Genomic DNA, 21,957 nt, shown 5'->3' with positions numbered 1-21,957 from the left:
AATTGGGTCCCATGAGCTTGTCATTATCTAATAATGACCGGAGCGACAGGGTAGTGGCCATAGCTGCATAAAGGAAAATGAGACCTCTATTAGTACATAAATTAATACTAAAGACTTAGACTTTAGTCTAAAGTTTTTTCAATATTTTTACGAACTAGTAGCCTCATCCTCCAATTCGAAGAATTACTTTAATTCTTTAATGGGTACTAGAATCCACACAGACTACACACGAGCCCAACTTTGGTTGGTCAACCCATGTGTATCTATGGGTAGGTTCTTAACCAGTTGTTTCTCTAAACAACTTCTAGTAATTGATTTTGCCCCAGAACCTAATCAGTAGGCTTTGGCCTTCACTGAAAAGATCTGGTTAGGTCCAACCATTAACATGACTTAATTTAGTGAATCGGACCAATAAATGATCAGGCCCGACTTTGGCCGACCAACCTAACCACCATCAGAAAGACTCAATCAAATTATCATTTTATGAATAATAATTTCATTAGCCAATGAGCACCAGGCCTTTGGGCCTCCAATGATCATTGAACTAATGGACTCATTATCACTCACTTAATGGGAGGCTATGACTTAGTTATCATTATAACTTAATCATTTTAGGGACCTAATAATTTTGAGGATTTTATTAAAGAATAGTAGAGAAGATATCATCCAGCCAATTTCAATCCTCCCACTGACTTCACCAAGTCAGATTAAAAAAAGATTTAATTAAAGCTGGCATTAGGAGCACCTAAATCAGTCACACTGATTTACCTAATGACATGGGTGAGCTCTAATCACCAAGTGATCTAATCAAAATCAAACTTACCAGATTGGCCAGGTAAGTGAGATCAGTGGTGGGATTTGCCATTAACTCGTCAATGATCGAATCAATGCGAGTAGCTCCCGCTTAAGAACCACTGGTCAAAACTGCCGAACTTACCTTAGACACCAACCGGTTCATTAGTTTTAATTTTGATCAACTTAGTAAATAGGGCTCCACCGCGTAGCCATGAATTAAGTCCAATATGTCTAGTTAAAGACATGGACCCATTCAACTACAACTATTGAAGTTGAGTCTAGAGTATCCTTGACCTAATCTAATTCAACTTTTGATTAGATTTGACCAATTACTCCATTTAGTCCATTTTTTAAGCTAACCTTAGGTCTAACCCAATTATGGACCTAATTCATCTAACCCATTGACCCACAAGTTTATGCAATTGTCTTAGGTCTTAATTCACAATTCTAGACCTACTAGACAACACTTAATTTTTTAATTAAGTACTTGGGCTGATGGGTCAGGGTTTGGCATTTCGAAAATAATTTTCAAATTTTGAAAGATTTTATTTTTTGTTCACCAAATGTGTTGACTCATTTCACAAATGGGTCAGCACAATTCATAAACAGCAATCCTATTGCTCATTTCATAACAGAAAATAACTCAAAATAAATCATAAATTTTTTTTAGATCTAATCTAACACATTCATGATAAATTTTATAATTAAGTCCTTTCGCTGCTTCATCGGCATGGGATATAATTGCATCGGCACCCCTACCGCCATAGGAGACCCCATCGAATGGGAAGAGAGGGCCTTTAAACCCTACTTTTCTCCTATGACCGGACGGCCATGGCAACCAACCCAATTAGATTACTTGCTACTTGGATCAAGTATATCTAAATATACCAATTTCAAAATTTAAATTTTGAATTTCAAATTTCAAATTTCAAATTTTAAATTTCAAATTTGAGATTTCAACCAAATTTTAAATTTTGAATTTTCAATCTTTGAATTTTAAATTTTGAATTTTGAATTTCAAATTTCAAATTTTGAATTTTAAATTTCAAATTTCAAATTTGAGATTTCAACCAAATTTCAAATTTTGAATTTCAAATTTGAAACTTCTAACAAATTTCAAATTTCAAATTTTAAATTTCAAAATTTTTAAATTTTGAATTTTAAATTTTTGAATTTCAAATTTAAACTTATAGATTACACCTTAATCTACGCATGCATATGTATATCATATTCTAGAACCATGCTCTGATACCATTTGTAGCGAAAATTTTGTGCAGGGGTAAAATGATAATTTTAAAACTTTTTCAAAATTACTATTTTACAGTGGAATTATTAATTAATCTCATTAATTAATACTAATTAATCCTACACTAGGATCTAAATATGATACAACAGCATGCATTTAAATTTGAAATTTAAATTTGAATCAGTAAACCTTTTATAGTACTGTGTTCAGAACACATCACCTTTTGCGGGTAATCGATCACCATAATCTGATCACCGTCGGAGGGCTCTGATCATCACGTCGCAGCCACACAAATGTCTGACCTCTGTGGATCATCCACACGAAGCTCCCGTCTGATCAGCTCCTCACGAATGCTAGTTCGTGATTTCACCCTTTTGATGGCAGATGTTGATCGAACTCCTTCGATCGATGTGTGCCGACTTCTCAGATGCTCCGGATCATCTGCATAGTTGCTTGAAAGGTTGATGGATCTCTCTCTGAAATTTGGTGGACTCACGACACTCGTGGCACACCAATCTCACTTTCCGATCCCTAGGTAGAAACCCTAGGGTACACACCAAAAACCCTGCGCCCAATGTTCTCTCTTTTCTTTCTTTTTCTCTCAGAAGGTTTTGGACCTTCACCTCACACACAAGCCTTCCTCACGCCCCACTTTCTTTCTCTTAATTTTTCTGCACACGCCCCACCTTTCTTCCATTTTTAAAACAACGTCGAACGTGTCTTATCCGCGTGAGAGGATAAAGACAAGAGATTACACATTTGAATTCAAATCAAATTTGAATTCAAACAAAAATCAACTTATCCCTATCCTTTTGGGCATGAGAAGAGAAGGGGCGTGGCTCTTTGTGCATAGAAAATATTTTATGAGAAACCTTTTCTCGTGTAAGTAATGTGGCGCACAAAATGGATAAGGATGAAGGGGCAAGTGATAAGTTATCCATTCAAATTCAAACATGCTTTGAATTTGAATGGCTAACTAATTATTTTATCCATCCATATGGCGCACAAATGAGGGCGTGGGGAAGGGTTTTGCGTGAGAAAACTTTCACGAGAAGTTTCTTCTCGTGAATTCAAATGGGTGCAAGGAAGTTGGGTGTCGCAGGGAATTTAAAACAAGGTGGTTTGATTCAAATTGAGCCAACCTAATCTAAATAGGTTAAGCACAATTAGAATAGATTAAACCCAACATAATTAGGCTTAATTAGGCTCAATAAAATTTTAATTAAATCAGGAATTAACTAAGCCTAACTCCTGATCAAATCAGGGACTAAACCACCTTAGCGATTAGGTCAACATTTAACCTAATCGGGTCAATCCAAACTGAATCCAATTCAATTGGACTTGATCCAAAAATAATTACTCAATCAAATTGAGTTAATTAGCGATCAAATCACTAATTAAACCTCTCATAAATATTGAGTCCAAATCCGATGGGCAATCAGGCATCAGAGACCATCGATATGAAACCCTGATCAAAGAATTCAAATTTCAAATTCAAAATTTGAAATTCAAAATTTTGACCCCGGTACCCAAAATGTGTGGAACTCATGATCAGAGAATTCTAATTTTTAATCATAGAGTTTCAGACAGATAAGACTCATAATCAGCCATCAGATCAGAAAGGAACCTCTAATGTGTGTGACCCCGCAGGTTCGAACCTAAGCCGGTAGCACAGGAACCAATTCCTGTACTAATCGAAGTGACCATCTAGCAATGATATCCGACGACCGGATAGGTCGAATAATCACAATCGCAACATTCAGAACCTACGTGAATATGGTTACCGTATAATTCATCCCTTTTGACCCCTGTGTTTAGGACGACTCAGGGTTAAACTGTCAACCCTGATGATATCATCCGAATCATGCTCGACTCAATTAGTCCTGTGACTCCTCACTAGGACTATCCTGGCCAAGGTTTTGCTAAATTGAAACACGACTGTACACAGCTCCTAAACTGGAGTGGTCAATCCCATCTTGACACACGCACCGACAAGTCAAGTACTTGACTACATCCAGCAGCCTTCCATCACTGAATTAGAAATTCAGGTAGTCCAGTGCCTAAGTGCAGTGAGTTGCTTGCAAGTCACCGTGGCGGTCTCAGGTCGGAGGGATATTTATACCCATATCCCATCGGAGCAAATCTTAACAGCAGAAATAGCTCCAGAGTTGGTCACGTTCAGTGCAGATGTACCATTACATCTCACCTGTATGCCATACCAGTGTCTCCACACTCTTTGGTTATGAGAACAACCAACCCATATGGCACACAACGACCTATACTCGATAAACGTTGTCGTCCTTGGTAACAACGTATCATTTGGTCGCGAACATGTTTAAGGACTAAGCGACAAATCCTCCTTTGTCGAGTCTAAATGGTCCTAAGGACTTCACCACAACACAGGAGTTCATTAGAAGATGAAATATTTGTGATGAAAAAATACCAAAATAACTTTTATTTATTTATAATTCATGTACTAATACAAAAAGAGCACAACCGTCAACAGGCTGACGATTGGCTTTGGGATACTATTCCCAACAGATATCTCATCACCTAAAGATGGACCAATCTATCGACCAATAAAGCAAAAGAAATAGAGTTTTGCCCTAGTCAAGCCTAAAGAGTTCTGAGCTGGTGATCTGGTGATGTGGCGAACCAAAGTCTCACAGCCTACCGAGCAAGTGCTAAAAGGAGGGCTATCGCCCAACTAAAGGTCCTTATCGGATAGATGAAGTGGTATGCCTAGAAACTTATAGGCTAAAGTAGCTCGACGAGACTCCAATCTTCAGGCTATGGAACTCAGTGAACCTCAGCATATATTACCAATGATGTAATAATATTTTTCATGAAAATAAAACTAGCAGGGCCATCAACTTACGATGGACGTCAGAGTCCTCTAAGAATTGCCTCCTTCTTTTACTTAAGATCCTGAACTATAACTACGATTAACTAATATGAGGGCTAACTTACTAGACCCTCAAGAAGATTTTGACGACTCTGAGGTGGGGCTAATTTACTAGACCCTTGCAAAGCTTGAGTCACACGAGAAGTGGAGGAAGACCCTTGAAAAAATTTTTGGAGAGATAACTAATCAGACCCTCAGAATACTGTCGATAATACAAGATGCCGTAGGCACAAGCTCGCTGTTGACACATACTGTCTTTCACATGAAGACGAGAAGTGCTAGATGCTGTAAGTACAAGATCGTCGTAGGTATATAACGTCACTCATGAGGGCTAACTTATCAGACCCTCAAGAAGACCTCGATGACTTCGAGATGGGGCTAACTTACCACATCCATGCAGAGCTCGAGTCGTACGAGAAACAGAGGGAGACCTTTGAGAAAATTTTTAGAGGGATAACTAATCAGACTCTCAGAATGTCATCGAGAGTGCAAGATGCCATAGGCACAAGCTTGCTGCTAGTACACACTGCCTCTCACGTGAAGATGAGAAGTGCTAGATGCCGTAGGCACATAACGCCACTCGTGAGGGCTAACTTATCAGACCCTCGAGAAGATCTCGACGACTCTGAGGCAAAGCTAATTTAATAGATCCTTATAAAGTCTGAGTCGCACAAGAAGCGAAGGGAGACCCTTGGAGAAACCTTCGGAGGGATAACTAATCAGACCCTCAAAATTTTATCAAGAGTGCAAGATACTGTAGGCACAAGCTCACTGCTGGTATACACTACCTCTCATGCAAAGATGAGAAGTGTTAAATATCGTAGGCATAAGATCATCGCAAGCACACAATGCCACTTGTGAGGGATAACTAATCAGATCCTCAGAATACCGTCGAGAATGCAAGATGCCGTAGGCACAATCTCACTATTGGCACACACTGCCTCTCATATGAAGATAAGAAGTGCTAGATGCCGTAAGCACAAGATCATCACAAGCATACAACGTCACTCATGAGGGATAACTAATCATACTCTCGGAATGCTACTGAAGAGCCCTAAGCACAAGATCGTTGCCGGCACACACTAACTTTTTAGAAGAAGAATAAAAAGATGGACAATGTATGGCTAGAGGTATTACCTCAACAGTGCTCCTTCCACTTGAGATCTCAGACTTAAGAGTAGGGGGTAGTGTTGAGATGATTATTATGATACCTCAGATCCATAGATGGATAATCAGATTCCATTCAAATTACTCTAAACTGCTCTAAATATGTTCACTTCAATCGAAGTTGTCCTAAATATATCTATGCTAAAGCTGAGTTACCTATAACTTTATTCATACTGAGCTGAGCATTGAATATTTTCTCATACTGATCTAAGCATCTATTTGTGCTATTCTTTACAAGCCGAGCAAAATTCACAAAATCTACACATACAAATTTAAAATTGGAAATAAAGCAATGACTTTCAAAACAAAGCATTCCTTGATATTCATTAAAGTCTTTATAAAGAAAAAGCCGATGCTTGAAGCACTTTACAAAGAAAAAATCGATGCTCGAAGCACTTTACAAAAAAAAAGCTGGTGCTCTAAGCACTTTACAAAGAAAAAGTTGGTGTTTTGAACACTTTAGAGGATAGTTGCTTGAAGCACCATCTTGAAAATAAGAGAAGAAAACAAGAAAAGAAAGAAGAAGAAGAAGAAGAGGAGGATAGGATAACAGAAGAAGGAGAGGATGATGGCAAAAGATGGAGAGGAAAAAAAGAGAAGAAGATGAGGAGGGATGTCCCGCTGCAATCGACGGAGCATCAGATCGGCCAGATGAGCTGGTTCGATCTTCGTTCATTGAGAACTTCGCCTCCTCACCATCCAGATGAGTTGACTTAATCTTCATCCATCAAGGTTTCTACCTCTTCGTTGGTATTGCTAGTCTGTATGCCATGAAGTTTTAGATACAGGCCTTACAATCATCAAAGCCCTAGATGAAGGCGACGGCGGTGACGTCGAGCATTTTCCTCCTGAACACCATAGAATTTCGATACTCTGCAATGCAGTGCTCCCGAATTGCAGACTGAATGTGCTCAAGTTGATGGGGGAGCTTGGTCACAGGAGGCAAAGGAGAGGGGGCCCCATGAGAAGAAGATGCGTCGGCCCATCTAGCTCTCCCTCTTTCATGGGCTAAATATCTCCAACGGGCATCCCTTGCAAAGGCATTTTGCTCTTTTACCCATTGCTTAATTAACTCCAAGGATGGTAGATTCGAAGGCAATAATATGGCAGCAGGCGAAGAAGGGGACTTCTTCCCACAGAAGGAGGAATAGCAATCCCTTTGCTCTTTGATTTCCTATTTATAAGCACTAGCAGCCATATCAATCATCAATCGATGCTTTTCAGAAGTTAATGATCAAGCAATTAATCATGTGCCTTCTCCAGAGTGGGAATAAATTCCTGTGATGTTTTGCAAAACAAAATATGCCCACATGGTGCATCTTCATAGATCCTGTGCTATCTTTCAGGTGTGGTCTTATCGAATGAGTGATCGACCATCATTTTTCATAGTCGTTCGTATTTAAGAAAACAGAATAAGGTTACCATTCAATTAAATTACCTCAGATCGGTATAAATAAGTTCGATATTCACAAAGCCAAAGTATGACAAAAAAGATTCTACTTATTTTATTCCTTTCAAAATTCTCTTACAATAACTTTAAAATACGAAAAAAGAAAATACAGAATTACAGGATGGTGCGTAAAGCTGAGGTGTCGGTCGTTGAGACATCCACTGCGGTAGGATCCCAGATTTCATCTAAAAAATTCAAGTCAAGATCTGGATATTTGGCAGCAACTCGGACTCAGATAGACTGCCTTCCGACGTCATAGGCGTTGGTGGAATATTCAGTACTTTCTTCCTCATATTCTTTTGAGGTCTGAAAGTCCTCCATAGCCTAAGAAGCGGTCTCAACTGTTCGCTTCTCCTCTGCCTCCAATCGAACCTTCAACTTTCTTATTTCTTTTTGCAGGCGAGAGTTCTCCTCACAAGTGGCTGCATTCCTCTTTATCTGAGCTTCGAACTCTGCTACTTTGCCCAGCAGTCGAGAATTCTCCTCAACAATCTTCCTTAACACCACCTCAACATCTTCAACTCTCCTCTCAACAGTGCCAGCATTCATGGAGATTTCTTCGACTTTCTTCTCGACCTTCTCTTTTGCTCTTTTGAGCATCTCAACCTTGAGTCTAGACTTCTTCACCTCTTTGGTCAGCTCATGGGAGCTTTCAATGTATCCGTTCAAGTAATGGATGAGCTGGTAAGTAAAAAAAATTATAAATGAGTATACAGTAAGTACTAAATGAGAAAGTCCCAATATATCCGGATGAGGCAATCCACGACTCCTCTCCTTATCTCCCTCCGAGGAACATTCAGCAGCTCGTTCGCATCGATAGGGAGGAGCAATCCAGAGAGTAGCTCGCTCGTCAGTGTGGGATCCCTTAGCACTGAAGTTTCAAGCTTCAGTCTGGCTAGCACAGTTTCAGACATGCCGGCAACCTCGGCTGGTGCCTTATCTGAGGAGAATTCGATCGTAGGTGAAGCTGGTCGGGTCAGTAAGCTGGAAGGAGTAGGTAGGCTCAGAATCACCTCCTCCAAACCTTAGTCTGCATGGCCCACCCAACAACCTGTGATAGCTGAGGTGGTAGGCGAGCTACTTTTCACTCGCGTAGTCTCATAGCTTTTCAGATGAGAAGGTTCAGACTCTCTGACCTTCAAAGTTGGTTGTTCGAGATCCCTGACTCTGGTCCGGAGGCTCCGTCCGATGGTGGGCTTGGCACCTCTTTTTCGCAAGATTTTTCTCTTCTCCTTGGTGGGCTCGAGCTCTTCCCAACATCCAGCTCTATGATTGTGGTGATCAAATTGTAAGATGAATAGAGCCAGAAGATTTAAGGCCAAGACAGTTGACTCGCGTACCTTAAGGAGCGACTTGGCTAATACCAATATTTAACTCTAAAATTCTGAAGCCTCAGAGAACTGCCATCTCTTACTCCAGGCTCTCGTTTATCGAAGGTTCCTTTAGCGTAGTCTCTCGGGGTTCGTGTCGGATAGTAAAATTTTAATTTTTGCCTGATGTCTGCGAGATGAAGAGAAATCTTGACTTCCAGCCATGTATGGTGGAAGGCATATCCAAAAATATCAGATGGAAGCCATCCTTCTTCTTTCACGGAGTCACGTATCACCACCCGCGCAAGTCTGGATGCCGTTTAAGGCTGAAGAGAAAATAAAAAAATGTGACATTTGGCATAATCCCAACCAGCATGCATCATGCAGTGAAGCCACAGATATGCCGCCATGCATTTGGTGCCACCGTACATGATGATATTTTAAAATATTAGAGGAGCGCCACAAAAAAAAGGTGGAGAGGAAACCTCAGCCCAGCTCGAAAGTACTCCTCGTAAAAGTCTATATGTCCTGAAGGCGGACGACAGACTTGATCATCCGATCCCAAAATTTTAAGTTAGAAAATGGGAGGTATTTGATATTACTCATACAGCACAATTATATCCCGCTCCATCAACTCTGATTTAAAATCCAACGGTGCAAAGTTAGGCTCCACAGTGGCCATCTCTCTCTCTCGTACAGGAAAGCCATGAAAGGATGAAGAAGAGAGGAACCCACAATAGAAGAAGAAGATAATCAAAACTTTGCAAGACTCGCATCTCGTTTTGTCTGAAGATTTTAAATAACCTCAGACTTGAATGAAACCTTCAAGAGCCATCTCCCATTAGTGCATTAATACCAATGGTATTAATGCAGGAGACGTGCATCGACAGAAGACTAGCATATGCATGACACGTGAAGACTGCGAATGGACGTGATTGCTACCGTCGATATGGTAGTTAATATCAATGACAGACGAATCACACTTTATGCCACTTTCGAAGGAATGTGTGCAGACATGCGCTAATTCCTCCTACATAGATGCAATTCGAATTTCAATCTTTTCAAAATTTGTACGACAGGTATAGAATTTCATCCCAGATCAGAATGAGAATTATAATCTCTACTATGTTTGCAATTCTAACTACAGCTAGAACCAGCTCAGATTTTCATCCTAACTTCAGCTCGGCTTATGCCTTGCTTGAAGCATAACAGGGGTTAAGTATTCGCCTGGGCTATTACTCTAATCAAATTTTGTAGTTATAGCCAAAGGCTGAGTATATATTAAATACTTTGATTCACATATTTAAAAGCATGATTCTTATTCATCAAAAGAAGAAGAATACATTTGTTCTTGTGGAGATTCTATTACAAGATCAAAGGCCTCGAATCACAGAGAATAAAAGAAGAAGAACATAAATCACTCTTTAGGGGGATTGCCGGGGCGGTCGTCTGTGGGATGGTATTTCTCGATGCTGATGATGCTTTCGTTCTGGATGGCTGCATCGATCTTGTCCACCTCATCTAAAAAATGGAACGTCATTATAAATCTTGATCGATTATCCGACGACATCACTTGTAAATCTTTATCCAAACAATCTATATGAAGATGCTTGATGAAATCAAGAGGAATGTACACCTGGGCAATAGACTTACACTTCTTGAAGCCCACGAAGAATGCCGCCTTGCAAGCTTGGGCTATCATCTTAGCCTCTTCCTTCTCCAGTTGCTTTCTCCTACTTTTAGCATTTTTGAGTAAAACCCCCTGATCTATAAATTTGCCCTAGAGAAGCTTATGACTTACCTTTCTCTCTTCCAACCTCTTTTTCATGTGCTCCACCTCCGATCCAATCTCCTGGACTCCCGAGAGTAGCTCTGGAGAGACCTGAACCCCCTTGAAAGTGGAGTGCCCGTCTCCTCGAGGAGCCCTCTCTCCATGGCTTGTTCCTTCGGAGATTCTGACCCTCTTGGATAGACCATTACTGGGGCTCCTTCGAGGATGAGTTTCAAGACAAGAAGAATCTCTTCTCACTTCAAGTGTCCTCCTCAGGTGTCCCAGGTCATCATGGGTCTTACAGTCTCTCTCAGCCTCAGACCTCCGTCTCTCAAGGGTTTTAATCCTTCCTTCAAGGTCTTCAATCTTCCTATCGGCTCTAGATTTCTGTTATTTGAGGGCCTCAATCTGTCTTTCAGCCTATCATAATTTTTCGTCCCAATGGAGAATCGACTCTTGAGCCTCTTAAAGAGCCTCTTTTGTAAAGCTAAGCTCCTTGACCAGCTTAGTATTATCCCTCTCTAGATGCTTTAATCAGTATTTCAGCAAGTCGATCTCCTCCTCCATCACCGGAACATCGAGGTTGGAACTAACGAGGCTTGCTAGATATTGATCTACATATACAAGGGATCTTAAGGCATCGGCAGATCGCTTCTCCCCCCTTTGTTCATTGTGAAACAACCTCTCAGCTGGCAGTAGGAGGTTCCTCAAGTATTTCACCATGGATTAAAGGCTCTCTTCTGTGAATGGAGCACAAGGGGTCAAATCTGAGGGTTCTGCATGAGCAGTGAATGCAACAAAGTATCCAGTAGGAGTCGCCATCTTTAGAGATCCCCCAGTCGGAGCTATCTCATTCGGATCTCTTTCGGAGCATCCCTCGATGCTCATTTTTGATACCATCTCCATCGGCTCCCGATCGACCGAAACTTCTCCTAGAGAATCCTGCATCACGGCTTCCAATAGTAGGGCCGTGGGCTCAATGGTAGGAGTGGTATATTCTTCTTTCCCGATCGTGAGTCCCGTTTCAGCAACCAAAACCAAAACCTACCTCCTACGAGCTAGAATTTGCTCGAGTCTCTTCACGCACTGTGAATCTATTTTGCTTGAGGGAATCGTGATGAATAATCAGTACAAAAAAGATCTATAGCTACCTCTGCAGATCTATGATTATCTGTGCCTTCAAAGCACAAATTTAAAGGATGAAGAAAATAAAAAACTATCGTAAAGTGATTAAAACCTCGAAAAGACCGTCGTTGGAGTGGTCCCATTAGTTACTGTCAGTCGCATTAGGCTAATGTCATCCGCTTTAAATGTAGAAGCTAGAAGCACGTGGCATTGTATATGAGGTACTTTTAAAATACTCCTTTCATCTGATTCTTAAACTCAGGAGTAGGAGGGTAGTGTTACGGTGGTTACCGCGAGTGCCTCAAATCAGCACTATATCATAAGACATTTCAAATTCTAGGGTCATCAACTCGATCGTTGACCACCGTATAACCTGAGGAGTCCATCTCAATGCTAAGCTGAGGCATCCCCGAGATCTGATCTGTATATGAGCTTCTGAGCCGACTTATCTCTTCAACATGCATGACAGTTGTCTATCCCGAATAGATAAGATTTGGCGTAACCGTCTTTCCTATTCTTACGGGATCGACAAAGGACTGAACTATCTCTTCCAGTTTGGCATGTTCAACAGCTTGGTGATCTCGGGATCAGACAATCTCACAGCTAACAATCCAGCTGTCTGGCATCCTTCTATATAAACAACCAAAGTCCCGAGGACCCAGGTAAGTCCAATCAAATCCATCTCAGAGAATTCGTTGCTATTCTTTTGTTCTCTATTTTTCTGACTTGAGTGTTGGAGGGTCTTCGTTGGAGCTACAACTTTCGGTTTGAAACTTATTTTGTAGGTTACTCCAGTACCAGCAATGTCGCGTGAGATGTCCAGATATCCATCTTTCGATCTCATTTTTCAATCTCGATCGATCTAAGCAGCAATAATACTATAATAAAATGATATTAATATAAGCTCCGATACTGAAATAGCAAATCCTCAGCTAGATATTAAGAGCAAAGCAATTCAGTGTCCATTGGACCATTTGATGGTCTGACACAGCATGGTGCACACCTTACAGGCTGAGGTTCCAGAAGAGATGCATTTTAAGCGTGCGCCTGTCTTATTTGTGTGTCATTCATCTTCCACATCCTAAGACTGTGACACATAGCCAACTTGAAAGCTAGCATTGTTACTCCGGGAGCCGGTATGTCGGCAATGATTAACAGTTGACAAGAAGCTTCACGCCATCGAATTCTTCTCCATGAGACAACTGTCCCACCCTTCCTAACATCCATGAGATTGACCTGAAGGGCTGTGACTTGGACTTTTAGAACTGTGACCCCATAAGACTTCGTCCGGCCGCAAAAAATTTCCACGATTCCCATCCGTGCAACCATTAGAGGCCAATCATTGGCTACTAGAGTCATGAGAGTTATTAGACACTGATTTGGATAGCCGAGGGCAAGCCCATCCTCATCCATTAATTGCTCTGCGGCTTTGATGACGAGACCAAAGATAATAATAACACCTGATTATGACTGGATTATATTGGCAGAATATTAGTGCCCCACGTATATGATTGAAGCTTTTCCTTACTTTCCTTCTTCTTGTTTTTTTCTTTTTTTCTGTTTTGGGAATGAAAGGGTCCTACCTAAAATGATGATCATTGTTGAAGCAAAGGATGAATTTCGTTTTAAAGGTAAATTTGCATGTTGCTGGTTCTACCAATAGATACATCAAAATTAAAAAAAAAAAAAAGAAAACTAAAAAAAATTAAAAAAAAATCTACCAGTAGGTCATGCGTCTAAAAGAACCATATTCCATGGAACATAATGCTTCCTTTTATGTTAGCTGTTATAGAAACCCTGCAATGTCTCCATGCTGGGGTCAGAGAAGTTCTACACATTTTGTGATTTGTGAGATATTGACAATAGATTATCGAGTACCATACATTTTAGTTTACTCTTTGAAAAATGAGAGCAATTTAAAATCAGCGATAGCCATTCAAATTTAAAAAAAAAAAAATCTGCACCATTGAATATGATTTACATTATAAAAATGTCAAGAAATCAAAATTTATGTATTTTGATAATATCTAATCTAATCAAGTAGGTACGAAAATGGACGATTATAATACCATGATACTATATTTTACTATGCTTTGATTCTTTCAATCTACTGAATTTAAAATTTTTTTATATTTTAAGATCTATAAATCATAATCCAAAAAGTGAATTTTCAATATATGTGCCCTATAGTATATTTTACTACATTAGCATAATTAATATCGATTAAAGACCTCCAAAATATATGAATTTTGGTTTCTAGGCATTTCTTTTATTGTAAATCATATTCAACAATTTTGATCTCTTAATGTGAATCCTTTTTATTGTTTTACAATAAAAGTAATTAGGAAGTGTTTGGTTGCGATCAGAATCAGAATGGATTGGAATTAGAATCAGAATGGCCTAATCTCCTGAAGCATTTGGTTCGTATCCAGAATCGAAATCAAAATAGGAATGGATGATTCCCATTGTTGCTGTTTAGTTCATTTAAAGGAATCGGAATCAAAAATATTATTTTTTAAAAAATAATATTTTATTTATTATTATTATTATTATAAGATAAACGGGTGAGGGGGGATTTATTTTTTTTCCTTCCGTCTTCCTCTCTCTTCCCATGGCATCACCGCGCCCAACCCCCCACCTCAGTCGATGCAAACCGTAGCTCCTTCATGCTGTCCCCTGCCCCTTCCCCCCAGCTCCCCGCATCTCCTCCGCCCCACATCCCGGCCCCCCTCGTGCCTCCTCCACTTTTCTGTGCCCCCCTAACCCCCACCCGCAACCTGCCACTCCTCCGAGCCACCACTCCCCCCCCCCCGAGCCCCCTACGCCTCCTCTACTTCTCTGCACCACCCCCTCTCCCATCCTCACCCTTGCGGGACCAGCACCTTCTCTGACCCACCCCCCCAAACCCTTGGTAGTCCGCGGCTCCCTCATGCCGCCCCCCTCCCCCCTCCTCGATGGCCTGCACCTCCTCCGAGCCACCACCACCCCTCCAAATCCTCTAGTGATCCGCGGCTCCTCCGCCCTCTTCCCTTGCATCCAGCATTGGCGCCTCCTCTCCACTCTCGGTCCCACCTCTCCGACGAAGCCCGATACCATCCTCGACTTCCTCCGTCGCCGCACCGGCCTCTCTATCCCCCAACTCCGCCGCTTCGTCCGCTGCCGCCCCTCCATCGTCACTGCCGACGTCCTCTCCAACCTCCTCCTCAAGCTCTCCCTTTTTCATTTCCTCCCCTATCCACGACGCTCGCACCCCATGTCCCACATCCGATGAGTTTTTTTTTTTTTAAATTTCATTCTAGTAGAATGAGATTTTGACTCCCTTGAGATGAGGCCGGTTCGGCTACAGAAAGGAATGGATCATTCCCATTCCTCTCTGAAATGAAAATCAGAATGAAATTTTTCTCAACCAAATATTTGGAATGGGAGCCATCTATTCCGATTCTTATTTCAGATCTTAATTACCTCAACCAAACACCTCCTTAATGTAAAGCGTATATTCTGATATATATAGTGTATATATATACTATATTGCATATGATTGAAGGTATGATTATGCATCACAACACTTGGAGTCATTTTGATAAGAGCATGCTCCTAATTAGAAAGTGTGCATGTTAGTAGAAATATTTCCTATTTAATCATACTACCAATAGTGTCAATAAGGCAGAATTTAAGAGGTGAAAAAAAAAATATTAAACATAAAGCAACATGTATGGTTCACACAATCATATATTTCAGGGAAGCTCCTGAGTAGAGCGATGTCATTACAAATTCAGTCCAATATGATCCCAGAATCCAGCTGTAGAGCACTTTCATCTGAAGTGGAGAGCTTGCCTCTTTCCATCCAGCCAGGCAGGCGCTAAACTACAAATTAGAGGTGTCATTAAAAAACCAAAATATTAGCTTGCTTCCAGAAGCGAGTGTTAAGGGAGATTACATGGTAATTGTATACACTGGAGTAGTGGCGTTGGTTTGCACAAGAACGCCGAGCACGGGAGTTTGGTGGGCTTGACACGGCCAGGAAAACTGAACTCCAACAATGACAAGCACCCAAGCAGCCCGCTGTAAACTTCCTTCTCGACTGCAATGCCTGGAAATTTCTAAATAGATCCGCAAGCAGGTCTTTGTACATTCGGATGACCGGCTAATATTTTACATATGACCATGTCCTTGTGAAGTGCACCGCTTAGAAGGCTGGTCCTCCACTTATTTTACTCTGTTCATGTCGCTATAACGCTTGGAACTTCCCCGTGTGCTCCGAAGCTCCAAATAACACAGATATCTACATCGATGTTCTATAAACTTTAGAATCGCCATGCAGTAAAATATGCTCCACTGACCTTTGGCACTGTAATAGTACTGTTCTCCGGACACTAGAATATTTAAGGCGCTATAATGCCTCAAATACTACTTGTCACTTTGTATAAATGGGTGGCTCCAGAAATACTACTTGTCACTTCGCATATACGAGTGGCTCCAACAGTCTAATTTATTTCCATGAGAGAGGCTTATGGTTGTCATTTTCTGAAGTCATAGGATTCTGGGGTTCTAAATTAATTGTTGTGGATGTGGAAATCCGCAGTCAAGGTGGCAGTCCAAAGGAACAGCTGTAACGCTTTATTTTGTTTCTATGAGCTTTTCTTCCTTTCTTTCTTTCTTTTGGAAAACCAGTAACCTTATGCGACACAAGGTTTTCTTTCCGGGCAATGTGAGGCACCTAGGGTTTGGGGAACAGGTTTGGTGGGCTGGGGCCAGTCAGAAATATTTGCCTATTAGCCCTCTAAGATACAGTGTGAGGCACCTTGGTTACATGAGAAGAAGCGCCTGTCAGATGAGACTGGAACTCTGGAAAGCCTGTTTGCTGTGTCAGCGGGTCCATGATGGGAATTTTAGGCGTCCCGCACGGTTGGCGGAGCACGTCCACGCGGAATCCGCCGCGTGGAGAATGGATGTCAGTCGTCTTGGCCAAGAGTCCCCTGATATATATAGATAGCTACCTATCCAATCCTATTTAATCTGGGAACATAGATGATTTGAGAGGTGAACTTTGTACTTCTGACGAGTTAGTGCCTTGTACTTAGACCAAACGCCACCACTTGACGATCCACAAGCTTTCTTGAAAGAATTAGTGGCTCTTATTAGTTACCATCATGGAGGCCAAGCCTCGATTCTGCACCTGTTTTTGAGATAAAAGTGATCGACTTTGGATTGCCATGGGGCACTGGTCAAACCAATAATCCTCCATCAACTTCTTAAGATTATAGAAAACTTATGGCTCATATATAATATTAACCCATGCCTCACGTTTTTGTTTAGATTAGACTCCAAAGTGGAATGCACAGCCCTTTCTTTCTTTCCGAATCAAAGGCAGTACGCATAAAAGACGAAAGAGTTCACATCTCTATGGTCTCCTCAGTCCTCCTCCATACCTGACCTCCACTACCCCCATCTCCCAAATCACAATCATATGGTTAACTCTCCATCCCCTCTTTTTACATATATAATATCCTCTTCCGGTCTTCCTACTTCAAAACTTTCTCCCTTCATCCCAAAAGCCTCAGCCCCCCCTTCTTAATAGTTGGTCGTTGATGCTCAAAAGGAAGTGAACATTATGGCCTCCTCTGCTTCTACTTCCATTCTTCTCATATTCCCTTGTTTTCTTCTCTTTCAACCCTTCCACTCTCTCTCCATGACAACAGCAGGAACTACAACAACAACAACTACTGTTACTACCACAACACCAACAACAAAGACTGATAAGCCACTTATTTTGCCTCTCAGAGCCCAAAAGGTGGCACCTTCATCACTCCCCAGGCCTCCCAACAAGCTGCTCTTCCACCACAATGTCAGCCTCACCGTTTCCCTCTCCGTCGGCTCCCCGGCCCAGAACGTCTCCCTGGTCCTCGACACCGGCAGCGAGCTCTCCTGGCTCCTCTGCGACTCCAAAACCTCGCCGTCCTTCCGCCCCCGCGCCTCCTCTTCCTACTCCCCCATCCCCTGCTCCTCCCCGACCTGCCGCTCCCAGACTCGCGACCTCCCAATCCCGGCATCCTGCGACGCCTCTCGCCTCTGCCACGTCGCCCTCTCCTACGCCGACGCCTCCTCCTCCGAGGGCACTCTCGCCGCCGACCTCTTCTCCCTCGGCGCCTCCCCTCCCCTGCGCACCGCCTTCGGCTGCATGGCCGCCGCTTACTCCTCTGCCACCGGCGATCCAGCCGCCGTCGGCATGCTCGGAATGAACCGGGGGTCCCTCTCCTTTGTCTCCCAGACCAACACCCGCCGCTTCTCCTACTGCATCTCCGACCGCGACTCCTCCGGCCTCCTCCTCCTCGGCCACGCCACCCTCTCCTTCCTCCCCCTCAACTACACTCCTCTTGTCAAGATCTCTCTCCCCCTCCCCTACTTCGACCGCGTCGCGTATTCCATCCAATTGGAGGGCATCCGCGTCGGCGCCGTCCTCCTCCCCATCCCCAAAACCGTCCTCGTCCCGGACCACACCGGCGCCGGCCAGACCATGGTAGACTCCGGCACCCAGTTCACCTTCCTCCTCGGCGAGGCCTACAACGCCTTGAAAATCGAATTTTTACGGCAGACCAAGGGAGTACTCCCCCCTCTGGGCGAGCCCAACTTCGTATTCCAGGGGGCCTTCGACGCCTGCTTCCGGGTGCCGGAGAGGCGGCCGCTGCCACGGCTGCCGGCGGTAGTGCTGATGTTCCAGGGGGCGGAGGTGGCGGTCTCCGGCGAGCGGCTGCTCTACCGGGTTGGCGGAGAGCGGCGAGGATGGGACGGGGTGTGGTGTTTAACGTTCGGCAACTCGGACTTGGTGGCGCTCTCGGCGTACGTTATAGGGCACCACCACCAGCAGAACGTGTGGGTCGAGTACGATCTGGAAAACGGCCGGCTCGGGTTCGCGCCGTTCCGATGCGACCTCGCGAGCCAGAGGCTGGGTGTGGTCCTATGAGGGTGGGTCAGTCTCTTTAATTCTGGGACATGTGACATGTTGTATAGGATAGGATGCAGACAATATGACAGCGTCCGTGGCTTTTTTTAGTTGTGAGTGACGGAAGGGTTGCCAATTCTCAATCTCATGGTCCAGATTGCTGCACTCAACGGCGAGGAATGGCATGACTGTGGGTGCATCAGTTGTAGGTCTCTACAAGAGACGGAGGACGGCAACACTTCATTGCACATGGATGTATCTAATACTTGGAACATGAATCTATACTTAAAATTTTATGTGCTATCGTGGTATCCAGCATAGTGGAGATTCATTTTGATGTTCTGAGTGTGAGCTATTACGTAGATAAACCGTAGAGTAGTGCATCGGAGAATAATAACGGGCCCAACACAATTGAAGCTTCCATTTCACAATTCAAACACAGCCCAATAGAGTAATGATACGGTAACTCAGAGAGATCACTCAAAATAGTTCGCTTGGTATCTTGCACCAATGATTTGGCTTCCTTTAATGGCACAAATGTGGATGCCACTTCAAAGGACACAACGAGAATACACTGAGTGATTTTTTCAAGGGTGGCAGTTTAAGTATAACGTTTATTTCAATCCGTTACACATTGGCTTAAATTATTTATTTAATAAAATGATCAAATTTGAATGTAGATTTTTTATTCATTTAATAAATATATTAAATTTGAGTTGATAAATTTTTAACCTCACTTGATCCAATTTGTTTACTATTCGTACGATCCATTTGCCACCACTAACCTTTTTGAATTTTTCTTTTCAAAAAAAAAATTATTTGTATTGGAACAATTTTCTTTCCCTCTTCTCATTCTAGCATCTTTTTATTTATAACCATGTAATGTTCTTGTTTAATTTAAAATGATCCAATGAGCTCAACTTGAAATATGAATTTGATTTAGATTGAATTAATATTTTATCAATTCCTATAATTTTTTAAAGGGTGATAATACTTAAACGCTTAATCCATCGAACTTATTTCAATTTATGGGAGATTGAGCAAGATTACTTGTTTAATAAAATGATCAAATTTGAATATCATTTTTTGCTCTATTTAATAAATAGTTTAGATTCGAATCGATAAATTTTTGGATTATCATACACCTAATCTAATTCGTATCTTATTCGTCATTGCCTACTACCATCAGCAATTTTTTTGAGTTATCAAATTTTTCTTTAAAAGAAAAGATTATTGGCATTGAATTATGTTACGGTGATACCGTGGATATCTCGGATCAGTGTATTATCATGGATATCTCAGGCCAGCGAGCTATCTTCGTGGTTGCCGATCCAACCATCAAGCTAAGTTATATGGAGCTGAGCTATTTATATCCAGTTTAATGTGCGGCCCATCTAACATGTGAACTTTCTCTATTATCTCGGACAGCCAGTTTTCTAGCATGTGCAGTAGCTGTTCATCCTGAGTGGATAAGTTCGGATGCAACTAACTCTCCATATCTCATGAAAATAAATAAGGACTAGAATATCTTGCCCACTAATGGTACGTCCAACAGTCCGACAACCTCAAAATCACACGTTCCCATAATTGTTCAGCCATATCCTCTATAAATAACTAAAGCCCTAAGGATCCGGATAAGTAACCCCTCTTAGAAAATCGGTTGTTGCTTCTATTGTTCTCTGATTTCTGACTTGAGCATCGGAGGATTCTCGTCGAAGCAAAAATCTTCAGTTCAAATTTTATTTTGTAGGTCACTCTAGCATTACTACACAAGGCCCAGTTGCCTATCTTTCGACCTCAACTGAAACAAACAGCAATAAATTATTTTTTTTGTGCTCCTCATCTAGTTTTAACATCATCCTATTCTTAACTATATGATGTTCTTATTTAATTTAAAGGTATAATTTCGCAACCCAATGGACTTAACACATCTAGAATACTCCATCCACCATGGCGCTGGCATCGTAATGACGGCCCTCCACATGTTTCTATTGAGAAGTGCTAGAATAACCAATGCCATGACCATGTGAGCTCCCATGACCGCATCGAAGAAATTCTGGAGTCTTCCATCTGCTAGGCAACAAACTGCCAGCTTCGCTCCTCCACTACACAACCTCAAGAAACTCAAGACATGTAAGCCGTTATTCCCTAACAACCTAGACGTGTCTCCGCAGCCCCTAGGAGGAAGAATGGCACACATCCTCCAGATGATGGGTGCCCATCCTCGTCTATAAATTTCATATTTTTCAGAATCCTCCAAATAAGTAGACACTTGCTTCACATGCTATCTTTAGGAGATGGACTCCACACACACTGGATTCATCTCTCACACAAACTCTAAGTTTCCCTCAGAACCCACCAATACACTTCGAGTATCACTCGAGGTCTGTTAGACCTCCACACCTCACCTCTCTACCTGCACTCCTTTCGACCTCATACTTAACTCCGCATATCATTAAACTCATTTTGAAAGCTCAGACCTCTTCTATTTGTTTCTATAGAAGACTGACTTATTTTTGATGGTTTTGCAGGGCTCAATTTGTGGGATCGCTCGAGGATCAAAGTTTGACCAGCTCTCTGGAGACTGCTTCATCCGTTCTCTCCAGCTTCAACTTAGTGGCCTAAGCCAAGTCACCTTTCGACGGTAATAGATTAGCGCTAGTGGAAGAGCTCAACCCATCTTTGAGATCTCGAGTTTTCTTCTTCCCATCAATCGAGCATGAGGAATAAGAAGGCCATAGCAACCACATCCGTCACTCTTCTGAAGGCACTAGCAGAACACTGACTCCGATCAGAATCACCAGGATCTCATCATCTTGGAGGCATCAACCACCCCGACCGTTATCTTCGAGCAATTCTAGCAGCTCTTGTTGCAGGTCCAAACACTTACTACTATGGTGCAAGGCTTGCAGCAATTGGCTCATCCATTTACTTCTTTGTTGAGTGATCACCCGGTGCCAACACATTAAGAGCCTGCTCATCCCTCCAGGAGCTTACAACAGAGTGGTCGGTCTCGCCCTATTAGCTTTGAAGGAGTGCCCGTGGTCACCCGATCTATCCATCGAAGCCTCGAGTGAGTTTCACTCCATCATCAACCTCGCCCCTCAGGCAGCGAGCGAGGTAAGGAGTATGAACTTGCTTCTATCTTTTTCTCTTTCATCTTCTTCTTCCTCGCAAGATTCATTTGTGAGTGGATCTGCAAGCCATTGAGGAGGAGGATTGACCAACATGATGAGTTGGATCGAAAG

The 21,957-nt window shown here is 42.3% G+C and overlaps 1 protein-coding gene across 1 annotated transcript; it reads left to right on the top strand.

Annotated features, from left to right (window-relative positions):
• Positions 1-16,832: 16,832 nt before the first annotated feature.
• Positions 16,833-19,012, top strand: LOC105033470 (aspartic proteinase PCS1). Its single transcript, XM_010908298.4, has one exon. The coding sequence runs from the start codon at positions 17,381-17,383 to the stop codon at positions 18,728-18,730; it is 1,350 nt and encodes a 449-aa protein (XP_010906600.1). The 5' UTR covers positions 16,833-17,380; the 3' UTR covers positions 18,731-19,012.
• The last annotated feature ends 2,945 nt before the right edge of the window (positions 19,013-21,957 follow it).

The sequence above is a fragment of the Elaeis guineensis genome, chromosome 10 (assembly GCF_000442705.2).
Source record: "Elaeis guineensis isolate ETL-2024a chromosome 10, EG11, whole genome shotgun sequence".
Taxonomy (NCBI): Eukaryota; Viridiplantae; Streptophyta; class Magnoliopsida; order Arecales; family Arecaceae; genus Elaeis; species Elaeis guineensis.
The sequence above is the reverse complement of the archived record's forward strand: the minus strand, read 5'-3'. Positions and strand labels throughout refer to the sequence as shown.

Coding starts and splice junctions, on each gene's coding strand:
- LOC105033470 (XM_010908298.4), top strand. CDS start 17,381: ATGGCCTCCTCTGCTTCTACTTCCATTCTTCTCATATTCCCTTGTTTT.